At 35.2% G+C, this 27323-nt stretch overlaps 1 protein-coding gene across 23 annotated transcripts in view; it reads left to right on the top strand.

The window, feature by feature from the left end:
- Ca-alpha1D (Ca[2+]-channel protein alpha[[1]] subunit D) overlaps nt 1-27323 on the top strand; it is an 836510-nt gene that overhangs the window by 660056 nt on the left and 149131 nt on the right. For 18 of the 23 annotated variants that reach the window (XR_014131916.1, XM_081762817.1, XM_081762799.1 and 15 more), the window contains 4 exons: nt 7645-7774; nt 13582-13748; nt 24931-25018; nt 25346-25453. Coding sequence is in view for 22 of the 23 variants with exons in the window: in XM_081762817.1 (XP_081618943.1) it covers nt 7645-7774; nt 13582-13748; nt 24931-25018; nt 25346-25453 (493 nt within the window). In the remaining variant the exon portion in view is untranslated. Of the gene's footprint in view, nt 1-7644; nt 7775-13581; nt 13749-24930; nt 25019-25345; nt 25454-26279; nt 26388-27323 lie in introns of all 23 variants that reach the window. The other 5 variants (XM_081762798.1, XM_081762801.1, XM_081762814.1 and 2 more) reach the window with 1 other exon arrangement.

Below are 27323 nucleotides of genomic sequence, written 5' to 3'. Positions count from 1 at the left end.
TCTACATTTAAAAACTTAATATGACTCATAATTTGAACTTTAATGTATTTCATTCATTTAAAAACTTTGATTTTACTATAAAAGATGGGAAATGGATATTATGTATCCACTTATTTCTATAGGTAAGAGTGATACATGCAAACGTATGCACAGAAATGTACATTTTTATCCCAGTTCAAAGTGTTTAGGGGCCGCGGTTGCTCAGTGGTAGAGCGTTCACTTCTGATGCATAGGATCCCTGGTACGACTCCAGCTCGCGCCATGTGAACTTTGTGGTGGACAAACGCTGTGTGCGTGGGTTTTTCTCGGGGTTCTCCCGTTTCCTCCCACTCTCTTCATTCCACCATTCCGCTCATTTATCATTATCACCGGCTCCATTAGCCTAGCTGGCATAATCGTGGGACGTAAAACTTAAAGATTTCATTTCTTCAAAGTATCTAAATTCACTACGATTATATGAAATCGGAATGAAAGTGAGAATTCTCAGAACTGTAAAATTAGTTTTAGTTTTAGGAAAGAAAAGGAAAAAATTTGCTGTGTATTACCATACACCAACATCTCATATTTTGTTTGCAGGAAGTAATAAGCAGATTCTTGTTTTACGAGTTACCAATGTTCGCACAACGTGAAGAAACTCATAATTAAGAATTTTCTTAACTAATCAGATTTGCATTAAGTTTCACTATAAGTTCTGAATCACATAATTTCGTAGTTATGACATTGGTATATTTACAGTAAAACTTGTTCAAAGTGGAATCGTAACAGACTAAACTTTTTTTTTTTTTTTAACTGGACAGTTTCTCCATTACACGAAATCACATACTGAGATTACTGTAAGTCTAATGCTACTAATTTTAAGTACCATACCTACTGTTTATGAGTGTACATTCTCGCTGATTTCATTCTTATACATTGCATAATCCCACAGTACATTTATCAATCACATAATTGTTTACATTTGGAATCTCACACACTTCATTCCACACGATATTGCATCCCTTCTTGAAACTATCCAGTCATTCCTTGATGCCTTGAGTTGATCACTTGAGAGAGATTTTGGTACAGCGAGAGCTTCACTTTGTAACATTGGTACATATATGTATATATTCTTTTATCTTGCATAAATGAACAAATCCCAAACCATTTCTTTAATTTTCTCGTTGCTTATTTTCTTTGCTTTCCACTTCATTAAATAATTACCTTGCAGTCATTCGTCAATTATTTTATTTTTCTGTTTTATCGCATTATAAATTTAAATTTTACCGCACTTAAATTTGGTCATTCCGCACACGAAGTTTGTCTTCCTTTTTAACTTCGATAACCTTATTATTAAATGGCAATGAGACATGTGAAGTACCCATAATGTTTACTGTTAAAAATCGGAAATAAACTGGCTCGCTAAGACGTAGGTACCGTTAATCGCATCCTCTCAAAAGAGGTATACTAGGTTACCCGTAAACAGCACAAAACAGGCGAACAAAATGAAAACGGTGTATAACTTATTAAAAATACAGTTCTCTGTCATGGATTATTCTAAAAATAATTTCGTGTTATACACATAGTTTCTAGTGAATTATTCAACTTTAATTTTCCGTTTCCGGGTTAGATAGGTTCCGTATTATGACAAAAGTTAACATTGTATAACATATTTTCTTGGCTACGATTATGAAATTTGTTCACAATTTGCAAGTTTCTGCCATACCCATTCCGGCATGGACAAGTTTTACTGTATTACCATATTGGTTAAAATTTTGCAATCTGCAGGTCTAGCTTGTATTTATCCATCTAAGAATATGCTTATTATTGTATTGGCATGTCTTAATGTGTATCTCTATTCAATTTCGTATATACTATTTCCATTTCATATTGCATTTCTTTGTGTTTGTGTGAGTGGTATTTTTTCTATCTTTAGTATATTAGCAATAAAACATTATTGTCCTAAAGTAAGGAAAAGTTATTTATTTCTTGCTTATTATTCAGTCATTGTTAACACTTACCCTGTTAATCAAAGTATCTTGCAATAACCAAAAGTCCAGAATTTTCATGATTACAAGAGTAAATAAATAAATAAATACAGTAAAAGTAAAAAAATAAATAAATAGATAAATAAACGAAGAGAGAAATGATCATTATGTGGAAATATTAGATTTTTTTATTTTTGAAAGAGGAGTAATCTAAAATATAAGTAGGGGTGAACAAGTGACAGAAAAATAAACGTTTATGGGATTTCTTTCCTTGATACTATGATTTGTTACCATGCAATATCAAATTTATAGTATTCAACTCCACAAGTACGTTTGTGTAATAATAAAACTCTTAGATAACATTATTAAACAATTTATATGACACATGAAAATTATTGATTGCTATTAATTGACAATATCTCAATAGATAGAGCAATAGTCAAAATGCCATATCCTAATTCAGAATGTCAATTCTTCTTTAAATGCGTTTCATTTTTTCTTTTAGTTTGTGGAAGATATTGAGTGTTCATTTAGTTATACAATCAGTGGTCGAAGTGAGACGGTATGCGGTGGTATGCCATACCACCTCTGGTTTTTCTGTAATGAGAACATACCGTCTCTGTTTTTTCAGTGATCAATACAATATTTAAATAGCCGGTATGTTGAGTCAAAATCATAATAAAACATATCGCCTCTGCTTTTTTTCCACTTCGAACACTGTATACAATCAATAGATATCTGTGCAGTCTTCATATCATTTTTTTATTCTAGTGAAAACGAAACATTCTATAAACAACATTAAATACGAATACTTGAAAATTTCTTACTTTTACTCCTATCTTATTAAATAAACCCGAACCACTTTATTTAAAAATATATTTTTTTCATTTACCAACCTAATAATCCACTAGGATGAAACACAAAAAAAACTAACATTTTTTTAATCCTTATTTTTCAGTAAGACTAAAACTTAGAGTAAGTGTTAACAGATTTATATGTTTATTGTTCTTTGGTTAATCAGTACTAGTAAGATATTAAGATATTCTATTTACATGAGTATGTGCTTAATAAATTTTGTCCTCATAAAGCTAACGTTAATATATATCGGGTGTCAAAAAAATTCAACCGGAAAACTTTGGGAGGTGAGTCCTCTTATGAAAATTAGCAGAAAGTCTCAGTAAACACGCATCCTACAATGCGTTTTTTTGGGGTTATACGAACTCCCGAATATGTGTTAAAATGAATTCTATAGGCGTTATTTCAAAATCTATGTAACATAGAGTGTGGCTTAAAAGACTTACTTTCAAGACTTACTTTCAAAGTCATATCTGCTATATTTAAACATACATGGTTTAATGTGTGCATAAGGGATTTCCCGTATGGACATAAAAATTCTCAGATAATCTTCAAGCAAAAGTGGGTTGAAATAGGTATGGATGGAGAAGTTTCTCACTCAGTAACAGTAAGTTCTTTGTACCAGCTCGATATATCAAACAGATACAATTTGGTTGATACTTTTGTACCTGTTGTATGTGGTTGCATAACCACCAGGTACTGATGGTGGCCAATAGTGAACTTGTGAATACGAAATGCAGTGACATATGCGGTCTAGAGTCAGCACAACACATGGAATAGGATATAAAAACATAATAAAAAACAAAACCGATGTGGAAACAGAAGCAAGTGTCCCAACACATGAGATGGTAAAGTGAAACAACCGCGTAGGACATGTTAGCCGCAGAGTGGTCACCGGGAAATCCGTCAGTCTCTACTCAATGGAAGTTGTTACAAACAGCTAAACCGGAATGTGATGATCATTGTAGGCGAGAATGTTTCCAGGAAACAGGACACATAATGACGTATGCTAACATACAGAACAATGACCTGGCAACTGACGTCATGGGAACATCAGCAATAAGATGCACATACCTCTAATGTAAAGATGGTGGCATGTAATGCTACGTTACATAATCACAAGATGGAAAACGGTGGGTATCCCTATCTCGCAACGTTGATTGTGAACCGGGTGACACATTTTGAGCAAAATGAAGTTTATCCACTCAATAACGATCCTCTGGCATGTGTTTGAAATGCGGAAGAACGTGGAAACTTCCAGAAGGCAATAATTGGCATAGTTATTTTATTTCCTTTCCTTAATTAGAGGTAGAGAATTTGTAGTGCTGCAATGGTAAAGCCGGTAGGGCGTCTGACTGTCACGCTGAGAACCACGTGCGATACCAGAATAGTTTGACCAGATAAATTTATCTCGGTTGCCGCATCAACAGGCTCTGAAGCGCAGATGCTGACTACATCATCTACAATATGGCATAGGTCACGAAAGTGTGGAGCTCTTCTTCCACACCACATGCCTTGTATGGCATGGTTCATTGCACTTGAATACCTGCACCATGTCAATACCACTATTGTACGAGGTTCAATACAAAACTAGATTACATTCATTATATTATTAAATAGATTCTCGATTTTAAATCATAATGCAAAATTAAGTCAACCTCCAACCTAATGTCTGAGTTCAGTAGTATTTGTTACTTTCAGTTGTGATGCTGGTCAAGTGGGCAAGCCTCACAACATGAAGTAACGGCTATGCTACAGTCGTGCGAATTGGGTATTGAAATTAACTGATTAGCTCGAAAATTAATAAACGTAAGTCCTGTGAAGATTTAATAATTTTACGGGTGCCACAAATCACTCATGTTAACGGATCTCAAAATACATTTTCACAAGAATAACCACCTCCTATTCTGAAACGTTAATGAATATTGATAATTAATCTTAAAGCTTTTTCTAGAAATGTGACGCATCTTAATGATATTATTACATTACCCAATTACCACGTAGGACTAAGACTCCATTTTGACAGAAAGGGCTGAGCAATCAAGAATATAAAGTTGTAAACGAATAAAAATAAATTAGTAATTTTCATAGCAAATTAACTTTTTTTAAGGAGTAATGCGAACCCAATCCGTATGCAAACAAGCTTGATTTAAAGAATACGTATATTGAACCAGAAACTCTTTATAAATTTGCGATTGGATTCGAACGTAGTCAAACCTTGGGACGTAGTACATATTGTCGATCTTAAAGAAAATCTCATTAACAATCACTTCGCAGGTTTTAAGAAAAACTGTTTGTAATGTTGTGGTCTTATTTAAAATTCTATGTTGAGTTATCTCAGCATTTAACAGTTATCACGTTATTGTTATCACAGTTTCAAAACGAAAGCTTAAATAAGACTAAAGCATTGAAAACTATTTTTCTCAAAGTCTACAAAATGATAGTTAATGACGTTTTCCGTAAGATCGATGATATGTTGATAGATAACATGGATGAAGCGATATTCTCAAAAAATATCAATGCCCTAGGTGGGATTCGAACTCGCGCCAGTCTTGAAAGACCAGCATCTTAACAAACAGGCCTACCTAAAATTGACTGTATGGTGAAAGTACCGGTGAGTGGAGCGTCGCCTTGCTAGCCACCTGTTACGGATTGCTGTAGTAATATTGACGTGATTGTGTGAATTACGGCTTTGGCTTCAAAAACACAGGAATGGTAGACGGAGTTCACTTGAACACAATTAAGTGATATGCATCTAGCATATGGTGCTGCTTTGGTAAATGCGGGAGAGGTACAAAGACTGTATCGAAAACGTTATGAATATACACAGTACCCCCATCACAATACATTTACAAGAATTGATAGCCATTTGCGGGAACCGGATTCCTTACAGCTCCACCGGTGCGACACAGGGCTGCCACAAACTGTTCGAACACCAGAATTTGGGGCAACTATGTTAGATCACTTTGAACATAATCCCTCCACAAACACGCCAGCAATTGGCCATGAGTTGAATGCTCACCATCAGCAAGTATGGAACGTCCTACACCACGGACATCGACATCCATATCGTCTTTACAGAGTACAAGATTTGTGTCTTACACACTATCAGAAACACAAAAGGTTTGCACAGGGGTACTTAGTGCAGTATATTGAAGACTCGCAGTTCGCACGATACGGATTTGTCTTGTTTTACTTGAGAGGGCTTTTATAACCCGCGTTGGTACATGTGGACAGAGCAGAATCCGCATGCCATTTTTCGTCGGACTTAACAAAACGTTTTGCAATCAATGTGTGGCCGGTATTGTAGATGATTTTCTGATAGGATCCTATATGTTACCTAACGAATTAACGAGGGTACCTTCAGGTGTTTCTTTCAGATGTCCTTCCGGGACTTCTCGAGAATGTTTCCCTAGCAGTCCGATGACAAATTTGGTTCCAGCATGGCGGGGCACCAGCGTATCTTCCACACCGAATATAAAATGCATTTACTACAATGTTTGTGTATCATTGAATCGGGGACAGTGTTCTGTAGTATGATCCTAGATCACCGAATATGATACCTATAGACTTTTAATTATAGGACTACAGGAAGGAAATTATTTACGGAACACCAGTGGAGAATGAAATGGATCTTTCAGGTCGCATTATTGAGGAATCAACAAGAATTCGGAAAACACATGACATTTTTCCTCATGTGCGACAGGAAGTATTTTGATGCTATCACTTATGCATTGAGGTCAACAGTTCATATGTCCAGTGTCCTTTGTGAAGGTGTGAAAGTACGTCGGTAAATTAAGTACGAGTATCATTTCGGGTATTGTATCGTCTTTTCCTTTGTTATTGCTTTGTGTCTTTCACCTATGCGTGCCTTGATATTATGCAACATAGCATTGCATACCACCATATTTACACTGATGGTACGAGCATTTTATTACTGATGTTCCCAGGACGACATTTAATATGTCATGTCTCCGTTTGCCATCTCATGTGTGAGGTCCTTCTGTTTCCACATTGTTTTTGTTTTTCATTAAGTGTTTCCATCCTATTTCATGTGTTGTGCTGTCTCTAGACCGCAGGTGTCTCTCTATTTCCTACATTGTCTCTATATCCACTTCATTTCATATTCACAAGTTTACTGTTGACCACTATCAGTACCTGGTGGTTTTGCAACCACACATAACGAGAATAAGAGTGTCAACCATTTTGGATCTGTTTGAGATATCGAGTTGGTACAAAGAAATTACTGTGCCAGGTGGGAAACTTCTCCAACTATACTTATTTTGACCATCTTTACTTAGCAAATTATCTGGAAATCTCTGCATCTGTTTGGGAAATCCCTTGCGCCCGCATTGCAGGGTTTAAAATATGGTGCTCAAAAAGAGCAGGTATGATTTCTAGAGTTACTTTTAAGCCACACTCTTCGTTGCTTAGTTTTTGAAATATACGCCTTTGAAATTTATTTTCCCATAACTTCCGCACCTCATATCTAAAAACCAACATATTGTATAATAAGATACATGTTCACTGAGATTTTTACTAATTTTCATGGGACACTTACCTTTTGAAGTTTTACGCTTGATTTTTTTTTTTTTTTTTAAACTTGATATGTACTTCTATATATAAATCTTTCATTTAAAGTAAGTTACTACATACAATTTAAGATTTTGTGTCTTTCAGAGTGACATTCTAAGAAAATTTCTTCCAGGAACTTATTACTTGTAATAAATAACATTCTGAAATTTAATTCGCAGCATGACAAAGTTTAATGTATTTGGAAAAGGTAAAACTTGATTCATTTTAAATATTATCTGCTCCATTTCAGAATTCGAGTGTTCTGTCATTGGCTGTGCAATCATAGTTATTTTGGAAATATTATATTGGTGTGTATTATGATCTCATCTGCAATGTTAGCTGCTGAAGATCCACTTAGATCGGATTCTGGTAGAAATATGGTGAGTTTACAATGTACAATTTGTTCAGAAAACCAAGTCATCCAACTTGCTTTGGAAAACTGTATACTTGCATTGACAGAATGATTCGTACTATACAACGGATTGTTTTCTCTCTTTTATACCCTTATTACAAGTAGATATATAAACTTGTAATAAATGCCTACTTGTAACACACACACACACACACATATATATATATATATATATATATATATATATATATATATATATATATATATATATATATACATATATATATATAAATTATGATTTGATTTACATTTGAAATTATTGCTTAAGTAGGTTCTAGAGATTGATGGCACAACATTGAAATATGTGTAATTAATATGATATCTGCTTATGATAATCTTAACTTTTGTTTTGTTAATATTTCTACTTTATTATATGACATAACTTATAATCGTGTTTCCATTTTAGTATCTATTTATTTGACTTATTGTACTCTTATCCAAAGAAATTCGTTTCATAGTAACAAAACTTTTAATATAAGTATCAAAGTAGTTCAGCTTGATGCAAGACTAGAAATAATTCTTGTATTTTGTTGCTGCTACTGCTACTACAAGTATAACTATTCGTTGTGATTAATAGCACTGTAATAAAATAAAGAAATTATTTGGCACATTTTTCTGAACTAAAAATTACAGTTAACTGTGGTCTTTCTAAACATCTATGGATGTCCATCCATAGTATCAGGGAGGTTACAGCCATTACGAAAATGCATTTCATATTGAAAGGAATGTCTTTGAGTCTTATTATAGATAAGAATGAAGAAACCAAAGCTAAATTTGGATAAAAGCCATCTAAACAAAATTTAGGGCAGAATTATTAGAAGTTACATTCGAAAATTTAATGTGCATTAATTTTGAGCTTACTTTTCATTTCTCATTACGCAAATGCTCAGGGGCGTGATAGTACGGCAAGTAGTCATATAGTTATAATATATTACATTGATTATAAATTTCATTTGCGAATATTTGATCTAAAATAAATCTTTGCTTTAGATTATGCATAATATCTGGTTAAAATTTAAAAGTTTTTTTCTTTTTTTTTTTAATAGAACATGGACATAATAATAGCGAAAGATAAATGAGCAAGAATATCAATCTGTGATAAAATTTCAGAATAATACTTTAAACGTTGAAGTGAGATTATTATAAAACAGAGCCATAAGAAACGTACAAGAAAATGTTATGATCAACATGTTAAATGAATATGTTGTTTATATTATATACTAGTTGAATATGCCCATTCTTCGCATGGGGGATGTATTTGGAAGTCAACGCCAGTGGAAGTATCACCATTCATTTCAGCGACCGCGAAAACTGTGGATTTGATACTAATATCGGTCATTTTGGATTACTTTACATGTCTCGGTATTCCTTCCCCCCGGGCGACTCCCGGCACGCAGCCGAATAGGGTGAATTTGGAAGTTAATGCGATCGGAGTTTCACCATTGATCTCAGCGACCGCGAAAGCTATGAATTCGACTCTAATATCGGTCATTATTCTACTACTTTTACATGTCCCGGTAAACGCCTACCTGAGACCCCCCTGGTTTGAATTTTGACAAAAACGTTTCACTCTGGTCTGGGGCCTGGACCAAGGTATCCGTGACCAAAATTTCGTAACTCTCGGTCAATTTGTCTGGTTCCCAGGTCGGTCCCGATAAACGCCCCCCCCCCTGACACTCCCCTGGTCAGAATTTTTTTTTAAAAAAAAAGCGCTTCGTCTTGATCTGTGCCTGGACCAAGACACCCCTGACCAAATTTGGTAACTCTCGGTCCACTCGTCTTTTCCCTAGGCTGCACACAGACAGACATACAGACAAACTCTTTATTATATATATATATATATATATATATATATTACTTCCGTTACGAAAGTGATCTTCTTCAAATTTATTAGATTTATGTACTCTGCTTGCCATTAAAAAGGCAACACTAAGACACTAAGAAGGAAACAAGGTAGCGACGTCAATATTGGCAGGTAGGGATGGTACAAGTAGTAATAATTAAACTTACTGCTCTGTGTGATGCGTAACAACATAGTCATAGCGTAGCAGAACTAGCAACAGTCAGTAGCGTGTGGGTCTACCTTTGACGGTTAGAATGGCTGCAGCATGGTGAAGAATCGAGATGATGAGCGCTTGCATGTCCTCCTAAGGTATGATATACCATGTGTCTTCGACAAGATGTCACAGCTCATCAACTGTAGCTGGTGGAGTTCAAAGGTATAATGCCATCGATCAAACGTGTTCAATTGGTAAGAGATCGGATGAACTTCCCGGCAAAGGAAGTAGAGGAATATTGTGAACATTGTGTCCAGCGAGGAAGTGCAGAACAGTACGTGCAACATGGGGGCTCGCGTTATCCTACTGGAATGTACGAGGGTTGTTACATGAATTCTAAGCCTAACCAAGAAATATTAGAACTAGACATGTAATACTTTTAGGCTATATTTATTAAACCTTCCTATGGTGTCATATCAAATTTGGTATTAATATCGACTTTTATTCTGTTTTTACAGATCTAGAAAGTTAGAAGACTAGCAAAGTGCGACCAAATGAAGAAATTGAAGGTGACAGCTGTTATTGAATATCTCCATAGGAAATGTTTAAAGGCGCAGGAGATTCACGCCGATATGGCTGCTACTTTAGATGATAGTGTCCTTTCATATGCCACAATGAAGAAATGGGCAGCCTAATTTAGGAGGGAGAGAATTTCCATTGAAGATGACACTCGATTAGGAAGGCCCGTAGAAGCACCAACTCAGGAGAACATTGATAAAGTGCATGAAATCATCATGAATGATCGATGAATGACCATTCGACAGATTGCTGAGACAGTGGACTTATCTGCTGCAAGCATTGACCGAGCAAGGTTACCGTGATATGGGTGCCAAAAATTTGACACCTGATCAAAAGCTCAAGAGACGCAACATTTCAAGGGACCATCTTCACCTCTTTCGGACAAATCCACATGCCTTTTGCACTCAATTCATAACAGTAGATGAGATCTGGGTCCACCATTACCAACCAGAGTCCAAACAAAGTTCCAAGTAGTGGATACACCCCTCGTTCCCTCCTCCGAAAAAGTCCAAGTCAGTGCCCTCAGATGAAAAAGCGATGGCTATAGTTTTCTGAGATTCGGAAGGGATAGTGATGGTGGATTATCTTCCAAAGGAATGAACAGCGACTGGGTAGTACTATATAGGTCTTCTACGACAGCTGCGTGATAATATTCGACGGAAGCGTCGTGTAAAACTGACAGATGTGCTTCTCCATCAAGGCAATGCCCTTAGCCACAAGTCAGTCATCGCAATGGCAGCAATTCACGATTGCGGCTAAGGATTGGTTTCTCACCCACCTTATTCGCCTGATTTGGCACCTTCTGACTTTTATCTCTTTCCAAAGTTCAAAAATAAATTGAAAGGTACTCACTTAGACACTGATGATGACGTCACGCATGCTGTAGATGAAATTTACACGCCTTCGACAAATCATTTCTTACCAGCGGCGTTAACGTACTTGAACATCGATGGGCAAAATGTGTTGATTTGTCAGAGGATTATGTTGAAAAGTAACACCAACTATAAGCTCTCTGCTGCTCTGTTCATAAGTAGGCTTAGAACTTTTGTAATAACCCTCGTAGTCTCCGGCAATGAGTTGTACTAAAGGGACCACAATCGAATCCAACACCTCGCCAATATTCTATTGTCTTGTCAAATGTCCGTCAATGCATAGGAGGCACGAACGGCAAGGAATCCAATTGCATACTTCACCATATTATCCATGCCAGACCGACATGGAAATACAAAATGCAGACGTCGCCCAGTCTAGTGTCACGGAAGCACCAGATATGGATGCAGCTATCATGATGATGGGGGCAGAAACGGGACTCGTCTGAAAATAGAATGTCCTGGCATTCTTCTCTCCATGCACAACGTTCGCAGCACCATTGTTGTCTTCCATACTTATCCTGTACAGTCAGAGGAAGCCATATCAATAGGTGCCTGCATATATATTCCCACCCCGTTTTGGTGGACGACATAAAATTGTTCTTGGAGACACTGGATACTGTACAACAACCTCCAGTACTTAGACCTGTGTGCGGGATGTGCCTGTCAGATCCGCCAGAGCCATACGCATAGGCCGTTTGTTCTCACTTTCCGTTGTGTGGTGCGGTCCTTCGAATCTGGTATGTAGCTTCGTAGTGTTTTCGTGGAGCCATCGAGTTCATATGCACTGAATGATACTGCATTCGGTTGAATAGGGACACCAATGTAGCGGAAAAATGAATTTCACTGGTTATATACTACTATTCGTCCGCGATCAAAGGCCGAAATCTGCTGGAAGGACTCCCGCATTCAATGGCGTGCCATTTTATGACCGTATGCACATACTCACGTCACTTCATCTTCGTCCACCATTGAAAGGTGGATCTCTAGCGAGCCTTCGCTTGCTCTCATTAGATGCCACACCCAGCACCCCTGCTACTTCACGGCGCTGTCCTACTAATCATTTTTTTTTTTTTTTTTTTTTTTTTACTTCCATACTCTACATATTCTGCAAATTTGAACATCATACTATATTCTTGATGTTGCACTTTTAATGGAAAGCAGTATATGTGCAGACATGGACAAATTATTATTACCAAAATGGATAATTAAAACTTATTTTTATCACACTTTTATCTCTCTAAATCTAAGAACATATAGAACTAATTATTGAATTGTATTGTTTATCAGAACTTGATATAACCTACCCTTTGTTTACTATTAAAATTAAGATCTTTTTGGCGTACTATCGGACAGGGCTTTGCATAAATTTGAAAATTCAGTGTTCACTGTCTAAATGAAAGGTAGAGCCCGGAATTAATGACAAAATAAAAAGCTCAAAATGATTGGCAAAATTGTGAAATAAAAACCAAAAAATGGCAGGTAAAATGGCGAAATAAAACAAACAAAGAAAGGCTCTTGAAAAAAATAGATACTGAGAAAAAATAGGAGTGTGGAAGAAAGGACTCGGCCTGGAAGGTTACGTTAGTTACTAGCGTGGCATTTGCCTGATGTAAATGAAGAAAAACAGAATAAACCGCACTCAGAATGGCTGGCCTGAAAAATATTTTACACTTTTCCGATCGAATGTCCTTATTGGGAATCGAATCCGGGACCGCTCGCACCAAAGTCGAGAGCGTTAATAATACAGACAGAAGACGTAGTGTAACTGAAGTCTGAGGAATGCACAACCAGCTCCACAAATTTAGAGTTCACAATTCTAGTAAAGCGTATAAATAACTATCGGCTCATTAGTGAAAGGATAAAAGGAAAATTACTTACGTGCGAAATTTTAACCCTTTAAGGTGTAAAGTGGTAGCACTAAAAACACTTTCGTAAATATATTCTAAATCAACTTGAAAAAAAAAAAAACGTTCAACGAATATTATAAAACTGTTTTGTTCAAATGTGAATGTATCAGAAATAATGTTTACATAGTTTGAACTAAAATCACTATGGCCCTTAAGATTTAACCTTTCTCCCCTAAAATCCAATTAGAATTTATATTAAAAGTCTAACGTTTGAAATATTGATACTTATTTTTGAGTCAACAATATTTCAACGTTACGATGAAACATCTTTACTTTTATTCATTAGGAAAGAGCTAAATGGATTAAATATTATAAGCTTATAATATTTGTTAGTTAGCTAAGTTATACAACTGACAAAATGTGGAATTTATTTAATTTTGTTGTAAATTAATAAAGTTTAATTTTGTTATTTTTTTGCAGATATTAAAATATTTTGATTACTTTTTCACATCGGTGTTTACTGTGGAAATATGCCTAAAGATGATATCGTATGGATTTGTTCTCCACGAAGGTGCCTTCTGCCGTTCAGCCTTTAATCTATTGGACTTGTTGGTGGTGTGTGTGTCATTAATTTCTATTTTCTTCAGGTAAGACCCTACTTAAGTACACTCTTGAAGTGAGTCAATACGTATGTAGTTTACATTAAAAAAAAAAATGTAGCTAGTCAAGTCTACGGTTTGAATTTTGTATCATACAACCTAGTAACCGATTAATTGAATATTTCAAAGTACTTCTAAGATTTATTTTGTTGATAGTATTAAGATAAAATAGTTGCAAATCTCCATTCTCTTCTAGATCCTTGTTGATTATTGAAATTTACTTTAGATAGTAACCCTTGAGTTTTGTTTCACGCACACATTTACATATATGTGCACCTCTTTCTAACATATATCTTAACTATATATAGAACTATATGAGCTGACATAAATTAAAAGGGTGCTTCCGGTTGACGTGAAAAGTTGAAATTTGGCATGATTGTAGCTTTCTGGAACTAACCCGCAGGAAAATTGGCAAAAGTGAATATTTTTAACTTTTAGTGGGTCTAAAGAGGGGATGAAGAATTTTCCCATGTTATTTAAATGGGCCTTTTTTTGGACTTATAATCTCATGTTTTAGGTACTTGGAATTGGAATAAAAACTTGAAATTCGGTATGCTTGTACGTTTTCGTTAGCGTTAACTAAGCAAATAAGTAAAAATAAAAAATTTCAACTGTGGAGTGGTTCTATGGGGAACTGAAAAATCTTTCCCATGTTATTTATATGGGACACCTTTTACACCCCAAAATTATTGGGCACTTCCTGTAGGGCTACAATGATTAAACTTGACACGATTGAAGCTTTATGGAACTAACCGACAGAAAAATTGCCAAAAGTGAGTATTTTTAGTTTTTAAGGGTCTAAAAGGAAGATGAAAAATTCCCCATGTTATTTAAATGGACCTTTTTTTGGAGCTATAATATCATATTTTAGGTACTTGGAATTGGAATAAAAGCTTTAAATTCGGTATGTTTATACGTTTTCGTTAGCGTTAACTAAGTATATCGCTAAAAGTAAAAATTTCCAAATGTAGAGTGGTTTTATGGGAAACTGAAAAATCTTTCCCATGTTACTTATATGGGACATCTTGTACACCCCAAAATATTTAGGCACTTCCGGCAGGATTAGAATGATAAAATTTGGCATTATTATAGCCTTTCGGGGGTAACTCACAGGAAAATTGCCAAAAGTGAATATTTTTAGTTTTTAAGGGGTCTAAAGGGAAGATGAAGAAATTCCCATGTTATTTAAATAGATGTTTTCTTGGGATACAAAATCTTTTAGATAGCTGAAATATGAAATAAAATTGAAATTTGGTAGAGTTGCAGATTTAAGAGGTGCGAGGTCGTAGGCCGAGTAAACGTGGGGGTCAGGGGCTAAGCCCCCAGCTGGGACAAATTCAGGAAGTATAAAGAGCAAATGCACAAAATTCTCTCTTGAAGCAAAGGCTGATAGTTAAGAGATGCGAGGCCGTAGGCCGAGCAAAACGCGGGGGTCTGGGGGCGGAGCCCTCAGCTAGCCAAAGGCTAGTCTATATTATAAAATTGAAAGTGACTATGTTTGTGACTCTTAATCTCTTGAACAGCCGAACCGATCTCGATCAAATTTTCAACATAAATGCCGTTCTGGCCTGGGAGTGTTTTCAGCTGTTTACTTTGACGGTACAATTTAGGAGAGGGGGAGATAGAAAAAAATAAATAAAACTTAATAACTCTTGAACCACCAGACCGATCTTGATCAAATTCTCAATGTAGATTAGGTTCAGGACTAGAATGATTTTTATCATTTTAATCTGACGGAGCAACGCAGGGGATGGGGTGCAGGGGGAGATATACAGAAATCAATAAATATAAAAATAAAAGTGACTATGTTCGTGAATTAATTACTTTTGACCCACCCGATAGATCTCAATCAAATTTTCAACATATATGAAGTTCAAACCTGGAAAGTTTTTTATCATTTCATTTTGATAGTATATTTTAGGGGAGGGAGAGGGGAGGAGGGGAGATATATGAAAATGAACAAAACTTGATAACTCTTGAACCACCCGAACGATCTCGATGAAACTTTCAACATACTCGTAGATAAGGTTTAGGCCTGGGATGTTTCCTTCATTTCACTTTTGCAGTGCAAGGAAGGGTTAGGGGAGGGGGGAGATATATGTCAAAAAAAGTAAAAATAAAAGTGACTGTTTTTGTGACTTCATCACGTTTATACCACCCGACCGATGTTAACCAAATTTTCAACATAGATGAGGCTCAGATATGTTTTTTTTTTTTTTATCATATCACTTTAACTGTAGAACTTACGAGAGGGGGAGGAAAGGGGAGAAATCTACAAAAATAAATAAAACTTAATAACTCTTGAACCACTCGATAATCTCGATCAAACTTTTAACATATATAAGTTTCGGGCCTGGAATGTTTTCTTCATTTCACATTTACAGTGCAACGAATGAGAGGGGGAGGGGGAGATATATATGAAAAAAAAGTAAAAATAAAAGTGACTGTTTTTGTGACTTCATCACGCTTAAACCACCCGACCGAGCTTTAAAAAAAAATCCACATAGATGAGGTTCGGACCGGAGGTGGTTTTTATCATATCACTTTAACAGTAGAACTTACAAGAGGGGGAGGGGAGGGGAGAAATCAATAAAAATAAATGAAACTTAATAACTCTTGAGCCACCAAACCTATATTGATCAAACTTTCAACATAGATAAGGTTCGGGCCAAGGATGTTTTCGTTATTTCACTTTTACGGTGGAACCTAGGGAAGGGAATGGGGGAGATATGTGTAAAAAGAATAAAGATAAAAGCGACCGTTTTTGTGACTTCATCACGCTTTAACCACAGGAGCGATCTTAATCAAATTTTCAATATAGATTAAGTTCGGACCTGGGGTGGTTTTTGTCATATCACTTTGACGGTAGACCTTAGGGGAGGGGAAGGGGAGTGGAGAAATCTATAAAATTAAATAAACCTTAATAACTCTTGAACCACCCAACCGATCTCGATCAAATTTTCAACATAGATGACGTTCGGGTTTGGGATAGTTTTTATCATTTAACTTTGATGGTGCAACGTCGGGGAGGGGGAGGGGAGGCGGAGATATAAAAAAACAAAAATGAAAGTGACTGTCTATGTGAATTCATTCTTGAACCACCTGACCGATCTCCATCAAATTTTCAACATAGATGAGGTTCGGGCCTGGGATGGTATTTATTTATTCACTTTGACGATAGAACTTAGGAGAGGAGGTAAGAGGGGGAGATATATAAAAATAAATAAAACTTAACAACTCTTGAACCACCGGACCGTTCTCGATCAAATTTTCACCTATATGAAGTTCGAACATGAGATTATTTTTGTCATATCAGTTTGACGTTGTAACTTAAAGGAGGGGAAAGACATTTACAAATGATCGAAAATGACCAATATCAGTGTCGAATTCATACTTTTCGGGGTCGCTGAGATGAACAATGACACTTCCGATGCCGTGGCCCGCAACATGGGGAGGAGAGGGGATATGTAAAAATCATCGTAAATGACTAATATCAATGAGCGCGTTAGTAATAGTAAAATGTGACTGACTAACAAAACCTGTTACTATTTTTCCTTAGTTTAACCCAGCGAAGCGGGTAATTGATGCTCACTCGCAAACTATGCGTAATTGCAGTAGCAATGCTATTCATCACTATTAAATACAATGATAATCATAAATATTACAGATCAACATCATTCAATGCCATTGGGTTATTTCCACATATGAATAGTTTGGAAATATGATAATATAAGATTACAACGAATGCCAACGAAACTTGTATTCACCATTGTAGTTGTAGCTTATAATTTTGGCTACTTCAGCTGTTGCCTTACGGGTCACAAAATAGTATTTTTTCTTTTTCTTTCTTTTCTTTCTTTTTGTTTCTTTTTTCTTTTTCTTTCTCTTTTTTCTTTTTTCTTTTTTTCTTTTTTTGTAAATTTAAAATTTTAGACGTGTTCGAATACTAATAATTTTATATTGGAAAGTAAAAAGGTATTCGAAAGGTATATGACTGTTCTCTACACACATTTTTTATAGAACCGAATAGTAAAACAGTGTAGGATTTTTTTTTACCATCGGAGTGACCACAGTTAAAGATATCGTGATCACGAAAAAACAAATGGAGCCAATATTGAAACATTCGACAACAAAAAGGGACAGCTGAAAGTAGCCAGCGAAAGTGTCGCTTGATATGTTTTGTGGTATCCGTCAACTGGCAGCCCATGAGAATCCGCCACCCCAACGTACCATAGCCCAGAGATTAATTCTCGTGTAGTCCACTGTCCGCCACATTCTTCGTAACTGTTTTTGCCAGTGGTGAGTACAGAAGTTGTTAGGTTCACAACTTCTTTCCGCGTCACATTGCTGCACGACATACAAACTGCAGGTAACTGTGCGACTGCTATACTGAGTGAAGCAAAGCTAAAATTAGCGATTACCACACATAGACAGAATTCAGTTTCTTTCTATTACTTGCAGATAAAATAACAACGACGAGCAGCACAGCGTGAGTAATCGGAATCTTCCACACAAAGCTGTGGATTTTTTTTTCTTATTTGTAAGTTTATTTATTCTTCCACACAAAACTTATATTTTTTGTCCTATTGGCACATCAAATAATTATCACACATACACACACTAAAAATGTTCAAAACAGAAAATATAGCTACACATTTCCACGGAAGTTAACCTTCAACTGGATTCATTTCCGAAATGATAGATGAATCTCTGAATAAATTCCACATGAAGTGCCAAAGTATAAATGTCCAACGTAATAGAAATATAGCACAGATGACAAATATTGGGCTATAGGTTTTCCATTTTGTGTAATGGTCATAGTTCATAAAGTCTTTTAATCTTAATTATTTATTTTGTTCAATCAACTCAAAATGTTCCAAAAATTTCAAACACTAACTACTATTCAAAATCAATAATTTTCATGTGTATTTTCTTTGAAAGATGTTAAACACAAAAATTGTTGTCTCATAAAATAAAATATTGTTTATTATAATAATACCATGACTAATAAAATGCATCTAATGCCTTTTACGAATGTTAGTTATCCTAAACACGAACATAAAGCTTGTTTCACCTCAACTCAATTTTGTAATGAAAATTGGATACTACTGCAACACTGCGTCATTAAATGTAAACATTCTTTAACAAATTACAAATTTAACATTATTCAACAAACATTTTACAAAACATATGCACAATTCTTTTTTTTTTCAAAATTATTCGTTCTCAACGACGATGAAGCTATAGGATCTGTATATGTTTAACATTCAGAAAATTTATTACATGAGATTAGAAGCCATCCTTATCTATTTATCACCATTGGACCTATTGAAGTACCTAAGATGTCCTAATGGCGTTCATTGTGAATAATATGTACTATTTGCGTACGATCACTAGTTAATCTATAGCTTATTTTCCAATATGTATCATTACACTGTGGGATCTGAACTACTGTAAGGCATTCGATGTTCTCCCATCAGGAATCGAATCCGGGACCTCATCTATCAAAGACATGTGCACTAGCCACTAGACTTTGAATAAGGACTAATTAATATGTACAAACTCTTCCAATATTTTGGAAATCTTCTATCCTCTTTAGCGAAGAAAGAAAAGAGAAGGTTCTAGAAATTAGAAGAATTGTCGAACTACGTTTCATAAATTTTGAAAATACTTCTCCATCGCTCCAAAATGTCTTGAAGTGGGGAGCTAGTTTACCACGATCGTTAAGATTCTTCGTTATTTTCAGAAAAAAAAAAAAAAAACATTTGTATGGTCAACTCCCAATACTATTTTTGTTCTGTAAAACTATTTTCTAGAAACAAACTTCACAACGTTGTACATTTTCTAATCAGATTATTCTAATATTAGTTTAAGGTTTTGTTCCTAACTAAAAAAAAAGAATGATAAAGATACTGAAAAGATCTTAAACAGTCACAGACAGTCAAGCTTTAGAAACTTTTTTGTTTAAAGCCAGTAATACGGTCTTAAACCATCATGGTGTAAACTTTATTAAAGTGGACTCTGTTACTTGATCAGCTTTTGATGTACAGTATGCGATAAAAGAAAATAGAATAATTTACTTTCAGTCTCAAAACAAAATATGTTATTTTCTTTTGCTGATGATTGTCCATAACAGTACAAGGGCAACAAAAACGAAAAATTATAATGAACTTGCTAATTGTTAAAGTTTCTAACTTTAACTTTAATAATCATGATAGTTTGGTTTCTAATATCTAAGACCTGTGGTAAAAAAATACAAAATACGAACTCTACAATTCTTCTAGTCCTTATCCTGCATTACTTTTTAGTTTATTATTATTATTATTATTATTATTATTATTATTATTATTATTATTATTATTATTATTATTATTATTATTATTATTATTATTAAAATATTATTATTTTCTATGTTTTGGTCGTATATTTCTTTTAATTTACAAGTTAAAGAGAGCAGCTTCTCGAAATGTTAGAAGCGCTGAATTTATTATTTCCTTTTTGAAGTTGATTATTTTTGTATGATAGAATTCCAAGACAACATATCTTGAATTGAATGAATTGAATTGTATAATCATTGGGGGCTGGCGGTGTTGATAGTATTGATTTGATTTACGAAGAAACTAAGTGCACATTGCAAGGAAATGAAAGAAGCCGAAAACAATTGAATATGTAGATCATAGTGAGTATTTTTTATGAACTTTAAAGGTCAATAGTTTCATTACTGTAGGACCGATAGTAGTCGGATCAAGAGATGGAACTAGTAAGTAAACTATCCAAATATTCATCTTTCAGAACCTGCGGTACTTGCACAATCATTTTTAGAGAAGCTGTTTGGGAGTACTTGATCACTCTCCACCTACCTCTCTACGAATCGGTGTGCAAGTACTGGAGCATTCTTAAACATGGATATTTGGATAGTACACATACTAGTTCCTCAGTGATGTCTTAACTCGACTAGGATAGGTCCCATAGTAGTGGAGTTATGAACTTTTAAAGTTCACTTGTTTCACGTTTTCGGCACCCTATAACTCCGAAACTATCCAATTTTAAGCACAGGTCCATAAAATTTTTTTTTTTATTTTGATGTAAGGAATATTTCCAAAATATTGTGACACATTTTAGTAACACCCTGTATATTGTCACTACTGAAATAGAAAATACTGTCTAATGTCAAAATGGCTTGATATATGTATCATTTCAAAACTGAAATACATGAAAATTGAAATATTAATGGAAAGAAAATGCCAGTAACAAAGATAATACGAAACTGTTAATTAGCTCTCCACGCTGTTCTAGTGGCTAGCGCAATGCATTTTGTGCATGTTGTCCCGGAATTGATTCCTGGTGAGATATCACAAAGAATTTAATTTTACAATTAATCACTTTCGTTAATCATCTATCTCATTTAGACTAAAAGACATAAACATGAGACGTTAAAATAAAATTTCATTTCATTTTCAAACTGTTAATTGCAATAATCATTAAATCCTCTGTGCTAAAATTGACTAAAATAGATACTGAAATTCAGAAATTGAAATCAACTGAAATATTGAAGGTGAAACGCTGCAGAAATGTTCATAATAGTGATTCATGAATAACAAGAGCTTTTATCGAATGTTATAATAATGGCATAAATAAGAAACAGGAAAATGCCTGTGATTTTGAAGCTATTAAATGTTAGGCACTTTTCTTTCCAATAAAGTACTGTACACCTTTTATTAATAGTAATTGCATTCTGTGACAGGTGTATTCTGAAATGAGAAGAGGCAAATCTTGAAGGAAGTCACAAACTAAGGGAAGAAAATTTGCCTAACATCCTACTTATTGTATACAAAATTAGTACAGTAAGTCAGTGGTTTCCAACCGGTGTATCGCGATACACTAATGTGTTGTACAGTCTCATAGAGTGTGTCGTAAATGTTAGAATTTAAAAATCATGAAGCATTTAATAGTTAGTTAAAATTAATTTTGAAACAGACTGTACCAGTCAACGCCCCCAGCGACAGCAACAATATTCAGTGCTACATAGTTCCTACTTTATAGAAACTTCTTACATGATTACAGAGGCTTTTACGTGTATATGTGACCAAATTGTACTTACCAAAATATTTACAAAAAATCATGGTGCCAGGGCTAACAGTGCTAGATACGTCTCTCGTTTCTGAAAGGTGGCCCAGGAACGTAGTTTCCATGAAGAAGGTTCCGCAGGAGAGCTTCGAGGGAGGATAATTTTCCGTTCCTGTTTCACAGCTTTCAAGGGTCCGCTCACAGTTGTCACAGTTCTTGCTCCAAATATTTTAAGCAGTCCAAATTCACAAACGTCCACCGGACTTGCATCTCAAGGCTTCACATGTTTCTCGTTGAAAAGTATAGTCTGTATTCCAGTAGCCTTCTCCATATCCTGCTAGAATACGAGGGATGATCGTGCGTGATGAAGATTTATCTTGAAGGATGCAGCCAATGTTCATCTTGTTGACACACATTTATGGTGACTCCTGCTCATAGATTGGCCTAAGGATCTTCTCCTGTTGTACTGCAAGTTGATTTTGCAATTCTTCTTCACTCTGCAGATCTTCAGTTTGCCTTTGTGACAGTAGCAGAGATGACCATGAACTCTTTCGGGAAAGCTTCTTTGCATGCTTGGACCTATTTTATGGAAGGTTTCACGCTTTTTGGATCAAAAAATCCAATATATTTCAGACAGAAATTCTCTAGTAGGCCTTATATCTGGAGAACTACATATAGTGTAGCCAAACCAAAACTACTACTTAACTCAGTATGATGCACTTATTCCGAAAAAATACGAAAACTCGATTTAGGGGCCATTAAAAATTTTTGTGGGCCCTCATCCAAAAAATCCAATATATTTCATTCAATCAAATATTTTCTTGTACGCTTTATATCTCGAGAACTATATATAGTGCAGCCAAACCAAAACTACCACTTAACTCAGTATGATGTGCTTATTCCGTAAAAAATATGAAATCTTGGTTTAGGTACCATTCAAAATTTTTGTGGTCCCTCATCCAAAAAATCCAATATATTTCATTCAATCAAGTATTTTCTTTTACGCCTTTTATCTGGAGAACTACATATAGTGCAGCAAAACCGAAACTACGACTTAACTCAGTTTGATGTCCTTATTCCGCAAAAAATACAAAATCTCGATTTAGGGTCTATTTAAAATTTTTGTGGTCCCTGATCCAAAAAATCCAATATATGTCATTCAACCAAACGTTTTCTTGTACGTCTTATATCTGGAGAACTGCATATAGTGTATCCAAGTCAAAACTGCCACTTAACTCAGTTTGATGTGCTTATTCCGTAAAATATACGGAAACTCGATTTATCTAGAGGCCGTTCAAAAATTTTGTGGCTCCTGACCGAACATCTAATTATTGGCCAAGATCGCAATCTTTTGATCCATTTTTTTTAGATCATTCCTAAAATTCTTGTTTCTCTATATATGGTGGCTCTTGAATAATTGCAGTTGAAAAGGTGCACTCATGCCTCATCCAATGTACTAATGGTTTGTCAGATGCCACTTGCACAGCTTCCGAGCGTTTCAAGCACGTTTCTGTTGGTGGGCATCGCTAAAGTGATGACTGCTAAGCTTAAACATCTTTTCAGGATTCAATAGTTAGTGCTAGGTACGGTTTATACTTCCCAAATTCACAATTGGACGATTTGTTAAATGTGTTTAGGTTGGTGAATTTTCTTAAAAGGTCATTGTGTGAAGTTTCGTCTGCATGATGATAGTGGCTTGTGTGCACGACCCCTTTGTTGGAGAACACGTAACTTGGAACGATGAAACTACGAAATTCTTATACTCGCCGATTACATTCTTGATTCAAGTCAACCCACGCTCTTACCAGTACTCTGCTCCCTGATGACTGAAACACCAAATTTTGCGTTGTAAAGGGCTACAACACAATCCTCACTAAAGCGGATCAGCTTGGGCAGCATTTTCGATTCACCGAGAAAACACGAACACTTAGAAAATTTTACAACGTAGCCCTCTCGAAACTGAATCAATTTGAATGTGATTTTCAGCTCAGCAAGAAAACACAATCACTCTCTCACATCTCGCACACTACACTGACAGACACGCCTGGCCACGGTCGGAGGACGAGTTTATTCTGCGAGCGGGGTTGCGGGAGTTTGCATTTGATCAAACATATGTGGAACAGCATTCTGTGCATTATTATTATTATTATTATTATTATTATTATTATTATAAAAAGCAATAAAGTGTGTAGCGATAATAGTTTTACCGATGAACTTCCCTCGAGAGCCTCCCTTGGCAAGTTGCAAAGTACAAATAGTTCATATTTGTTTTCGCCTTGTTATTGTTAATATTTAAGCAGCTTATTATTTCAAAGTGTTAAAGTACTTTTCTCGAAAATCATATGAAGTAAACTAATTCTGACTTCATACTTGGGTTATTTAACATTCGCCCTACGACTGATACTTTGACGTCAAACTTTTCTTTAAATGTGTCTAATTCTAAGTGACAATAGAACAATTGGACGGACTCAGGGTAAAAGGTAACAAGTCACTTTTTTACAATTTTCGGTTTTTAACACAGAGTTGTAGTATTTTAAATGGCGCTTTTTTTGTATGAAAAGCCCTATGAAAAAAACGTGACCAAAAACAAGTACAAGGGACGTGCAAAAGGGAATAATTAAGCTACATTGGAATCCACACTGGGTAAAAGGGAATAAGATGACTCTCCTGAAAAATGAATAAAAATGACTTGTTACCTTTTACCCTGAGTCCGTCCAATTGTCTCCTTTGATCTGTGTCATGATAGTGCTATTACAAACTTTCTGTTTTCATTATTTCTGGGAGGATGATAGGGAGCATATGAGAAAACTATGTCTTAAACTCAAAACTGACAGGTAATATAAACATTGTTTTGGATCAGTTATCTTTGATGCTAAAACTTCTTTTTTAAACGTACTTTGTTGCAAGTAACAGTACAGTATAGAATTCGTTTATAAAAGAATCCTATTTCTCTAACATGCAATTTAGATCATTGCGTGTTAGAAAAATGCGAAAAATAACATAGCTACAATTAAAATAGTAAGTCGCAGGGAAATTTGTATTTATGATTGTTTGAATTCTTGGGGAGGAAAAATTAGTGATTAATTCTTTCTTGATTTTCCAGTTCTGATGCTATATCTGTTGTGAAGATCCTCAGGGTCCTGAGAGTTTTAAGGCCTTTGAGAGCAATCAATAGAGCCAAAGGTTTAAAGGTAAGAACACGCAAGGTAATACCTGTAGAAGGCTTCCTTTTACGATGTCAAGGAGTAAAGGAAACACGAAGTGGTAAATGAGGCTGAAGTTTGGAAAATCATTATTTCAAACTCGTTGATTTGCTCCAGTTATTTCTTTTATTTTATTTTAATTCAGTATAATGATAGGCAGTTTGAATACCTTTCAAGTTTTGTGAATAATTACAATTTTATATGAATTAGGTAGTTACATTTACTGTGTTTTAATATCCCCACAAATAGAATATCTTTGAGTCATTAAAAACGCTTAGAAAAGCAATAAATGCAATTTATTCATTATACTTGTAGCATGTAGTCCAGTGTGTGATAGTCGCTGTTAAGACTATCGGCAACATTGTGCTGGTTACCTGCCTACTGCAGTTCATGTTTGCTGTAATTGGAGTCCAGTTGTTTAAGGTAGGCAGTTTTATAAGTTTTAGAGGCAAATGCACCTTTGGGTAAAGATTAATATTTTAATGAGTTTTGTTTTACCTCTTAGTTTATTTTGTGGTTTATTTATTTTTTCTGTGCTGATTGTAACACCTTAGTTGGACCATGAGTTTTAGTTGACCAGTACTCATAGGAAAAAATCAGGAAAGTTTTATTGTATTGTGCTCCAGGCTGTGTTTGGTGTGTGACAGTGCTCATCTGCATGTCAGTGTTAGAAGAGTGTTTTAATGCCTTTGTCTACCCTTATATCTGTGAAGTGTCCAACAAATCAATTGCGTTTTGGCTGAAGTAACATGACTGGATAGCCATATGGGAACAAAAGCAATTTTCCACTTAGACTGTGGAAGATGTTCTACTTATGACCGACATTTAGAGCAGATAAATAGTGTGGGAGGTGTCGTTCTTGCTCACAGTGAAAGGATACTAGAAAGGAAGAATAGAAGCTACTGAACACAAATATTTTGTAGTAATAGTGAGCTGTGGACATATACAACTCTCAAAGAGAGAGAACAGCAATATTGAAACACACATGTTGCGCCATCATTTATATATCGTTTCTTCAGTTTCAGCTGTCAGATCCTTAAACATTTTTTCATATATTGTCGGTATTTCCGACTCCCCCCTCCCCTTTGCTCCTTTTTAATTCGGTTAAAAAGTGTTTCACACATAGACTTAGTTTCTGTTTCATGGCACTTGGTTTCTCCCCATTATTCTTCCCTCAGGTGCATTTGATGACTGAAGAGGGTTTGTCCATTAACATAACCCAACTGACACTTCACTCTCTCTCCACTAGTATGTAGTGAAATGCGTGATAGTAGCCATTAAGACGATCGGCAATATCATGCTGGTAACCTACCTCCTCCAGTTCATGTTCGCCGTGATAGGAGTCCAGCTGTTTAAGGTAACACCTCCCCCATTCAGTTTATCTTTATGTATTTATCTTTTTCTTTATTTGCACTTAATATCCTGAATTACATAGACAAGACTTATACTATCTGCAAATGTCTTGCTCATGCGCATGGTTATGTGTATATATGATTATTAGCATGTTTATGTAGAACTGTAGTTATGCTTCCTTGGTACATTAGCGATATATAAAACAATAATAAATATATTAATCCATTTGTTATTGCGTTATTCATCACTGCATTTATTAAACTAAGTACTTTGTATATTTGCTTTTTTCTTCTTTTTTTAAAAAAAAAAAGCATTCTCATCTTTGTTCGTATATCAGACCGTTCTGACTTTGAGAGCGCCTCGAATTCAATATCAGGCTACGGCATGTTCACTTGGCGATGAACTAATATTGCCTGCATGAATATTATTCGGATTTCATTTTCATTTTGTCATTTCTTAAACTATTTCGTCCTCGTTCACTAATTCGTGCTTCATATCTCATTTAGCCTGCAGGCCATAGACATGGAATATCAAATTAAAAACAATAATTCACTCTTATAATGGTGGTGATGTATTTGTCGTGGACTGTTTCACCAGACATCAGTCTTCTCATTGTCTGACAACTATTTATTACGTTCATTATTCTTTATATCCACAAAAAATGATAATAAACTTCATATTAGTCCCAGATATTGATATTATATCGGAAACACATCTTTGTGAAATATTTTAATGATGTTCCAATCGTGCTGCTACTAGATTTGGACCTGTAATGCTTTCCTAAGAACTACTTCTATTTGATTTGTATAGTTAGTTTATTCGGAATATTTGTCAGCTTTGGTTATTGGCTTTGTTCATGGATATTGGCTTAGCTCTAGAGGCTTAGTTGAAGTTGGTGAATATGCTCGAAGATTACAGTGGAAAAACGTATGCGTTGTTA

Source organism: Thermobia domestica, chromosome 6 (genome assembly GCF_964235325.1).
Source record: "Thermobia domestica chromosome 6, izTheDome1.hap1.1, whole genome shotgun sequence".
Taxonomy (NCBI): Eukaryota; Metazoa; Arthropoda; class Insecta; order Zygentoma; family Lepismatidae; genus Thermobia; species Thermobia domestica.
Note: the sequence above shows the minus strand (reverse complement) of the source record. Positions and strands in the feature narration are given on the sequence as shown.